We start from the raw sequence: 2,487 nt of genomic DNA on the forward strand, positions 1-2,487 counted from the left end.
GTCTCAAAAAAAAATAAATAAATAAATAAAAATAAAAATAAAAATAAAAAAAATAAAAAATACAACATTAGCTGGGTGTGGTGGCACATGCCCGTAATCCCAGCTACTTGGGAGGCTGAGGCAAGAGAATCATTTGAACCGGGGAGGCAGAAGTTGAAGTGAGCTGAGATGGTGCCACTCCAGCCTGGGTGACAGAGGGAGACCCTGTTTCAAAAAAAGACAAAAACAAAAACAAAAAAACAAAAATAAAAAATATATATATATGTAAATATACAACCTGAACAGACCAATAATGAGTAACAAGATCAAAGAAGTAATAAAAATGTCTCCCATCAGAGAAAAGCCCCAGGGCCTGATAGTTTCAATGCTAGATTCTACCAAACATTTAAATATGAACAAATATCAGTCCTCTCAAACTACTGTTGCTTTTATCGGCCAGGCGAGGTGGCTCAAGCCCCCAGCACTTTGGGAGGTCAAGGTGGGAGGATCACTTGAGGCCAGGGGTTCAGCACCAGACTGGACAATATGGCAAGACCCTGTCTCTACTCCAAAAAAAGTTTTGAATTTAAATTTTTAAAAAGAGAAAAAAAGAAAATGGCTTTTCGGATGCTGGCAAGAACACACAAAAAGGGGAACACATGTAGACTGTTGGTGGGACTGTAAATTAGTACAGCCACTATGAAAAACAGTATGGAGGTTCCTCAAAAAACTAAAAACAGAACTACCATATGATCCAGTAATCCCACTGTTGGGTATATATACCCAGAAGAAAGAATATCAGTATGTCAAAGGGAGATTTGTACTCCCATGTTTACCGCAGCACTATCCACAATAGCCAAGACATGAAATCAACCTAAGTGTTCATAAATAGACTGAAAAGATAAAGAAAATGTGGGCCAGGTATGGTGGCTCATTCCTGTAATCCCAACACTTTTGGAGGTCAAGGGAGAAAGATCACTTGAGACCAGGAGTTCAGGACTTGCATGAGCAATACAATGAGATCCCTTCTCTAAATATAGAATAGAACAGAATAGAATAGAATAGAATAGAATAGAATAGAATAGAATAGAATAGAATAGAACAGAACAGTGGTACATATACCCAATGGAATACTACTCAGCTATAAAAAGAATGAAATCCTGTCATCTGCAGCAACATGAATGGAACTGGAGGTCATTATGTTAAGTGAAATAAGACAGACAAAGAAAGACAAATACCACATGTTCTCACTCATATGAGGAGATGTAAAACGTGGATCTCATGGAGATAGAAAGTTGATTGGTGGTTACCAGAGGCTGGAAACAGTAGGAGAAAGGTGGGGATGAGAGAGATGGTAAATGCGTACAAGACTACAGTTAGATACAGGGAAAAAGATCTAATGTTTGATAGTACAGTTAGGCGACTCTAGTTAACAACTTGTATAGTTCAGAACAGCTGGGGAAAGGAATTGGAATGTTCCCAATGTAAAGAAGGGGTGATGTTAATACTGATGGTTGTCCCAATTGCCTGTTTGATCATTACACATTGTATGCATGGATGAAAACATCACATGTATCCCAAAATATGTACACCTCTTGTGTATCAATAAAAACAAAAAATAAGAGATGACCCTGGAGATATGCACCAAAGGAGTTTTAATGTAAAACCCTTCCCATTCAGGGTAGACTGATACAGTCCATTACCAACACAGAACTTTTAGGCTGTAGTCAGACCTAATAGTGATATAATGTATTCTCCTCTTGAAGGAAAAATAGTGTATAGAACACTGTATCATAAACATCCTCATATAAATTCACATATACACACAAGAGACACAAACACACACACACACACACGTAATTCTTACCATTTGTTTCTCTCCACCTTACCAATATATACTCTGGATTTTTACTTACCATCTAAAAGCTAGCTTTAATGAGTATTTGGTTGTATCACATTATTTGCTTTCTCTAAGACTCTTTTCTCTATATTAGCTTTATTTGTCATCATCAAAAATTGATAGCTATCACCAACCTATTGCCACTTGGATACTGTACTACAATGTCATGATCTTCATCGATGCCACAAACAGTTCCAGTTGTAGTCAAAGTCTCAAACATTCCATCAGTCCATCCTCCATGACCATGCTGCAAAGATTGTACAATTTCTAGGTCGAGATCTATATTTACCAGGTCACCAATCTGCAATCCACCAGGATTCCTGTTGCCATTCTGCTCACCTGTAGAATGGCAGGTGAATTTCAGAGGTAATTGAATAAAGGAGGGAAAAAAACTCACAACAACATGCAGCTGCGTTATCTTTAAATAACATGTAGATATTTTAGTTTCAGGTACCATCTAGTTTTAAAAGGTCTTGAGAACTCACTATAAGTATAAAATTTTAGAACTATAAAGCTGGCCGGGCACGGTGGCTCAAGCCTGTAATCCCAGCACTTTGGGAGGCCGAGACGGGCGGATCACGAGGTCAGGAGATCGAGACCATCCTGGC

General features: G+C 38.2%; 1 protein-coding gene across 1 annotated transcript in view; it reads right to left on the bottom strand.

The window, feature by feature from the left end:
• MIB1 (mindbomb E3 ubiquitin protein ligase 1) overlaps nucleotides 1–2,487 on the bottom strand; it is a 144,590-nt gene that overhangs the window by 100,869 nt on the left and 41,234 nt on the right. The window contains exon 6 of the mRNA XM_011957771.1: nucleotides 2,014–2,218. Within this exon, the coding sequence (XP_011813161.1) occupies nucleotides 2,014–2,218 (205 nt within the window). The remainder of the gene's footprint in view (nucleotides 1–2,013; nucleotides 2,219–2,487) is intronic.

Source organism: Colobus angolensis, unplaced genomic scaffold (assembly GCF_000951035.1).
Source record: "Colobus angolensis palliatus isolate OR3802 unplaced genomic scaffold, Cang.pa_1.0 Scaffold45, whole genome shotgun sequence".
NCBI lineage: Eukaryota > Metazoa > Chordata > Mammalia > Primates > Cercopithecidae > Colobus > Colobus angolensis.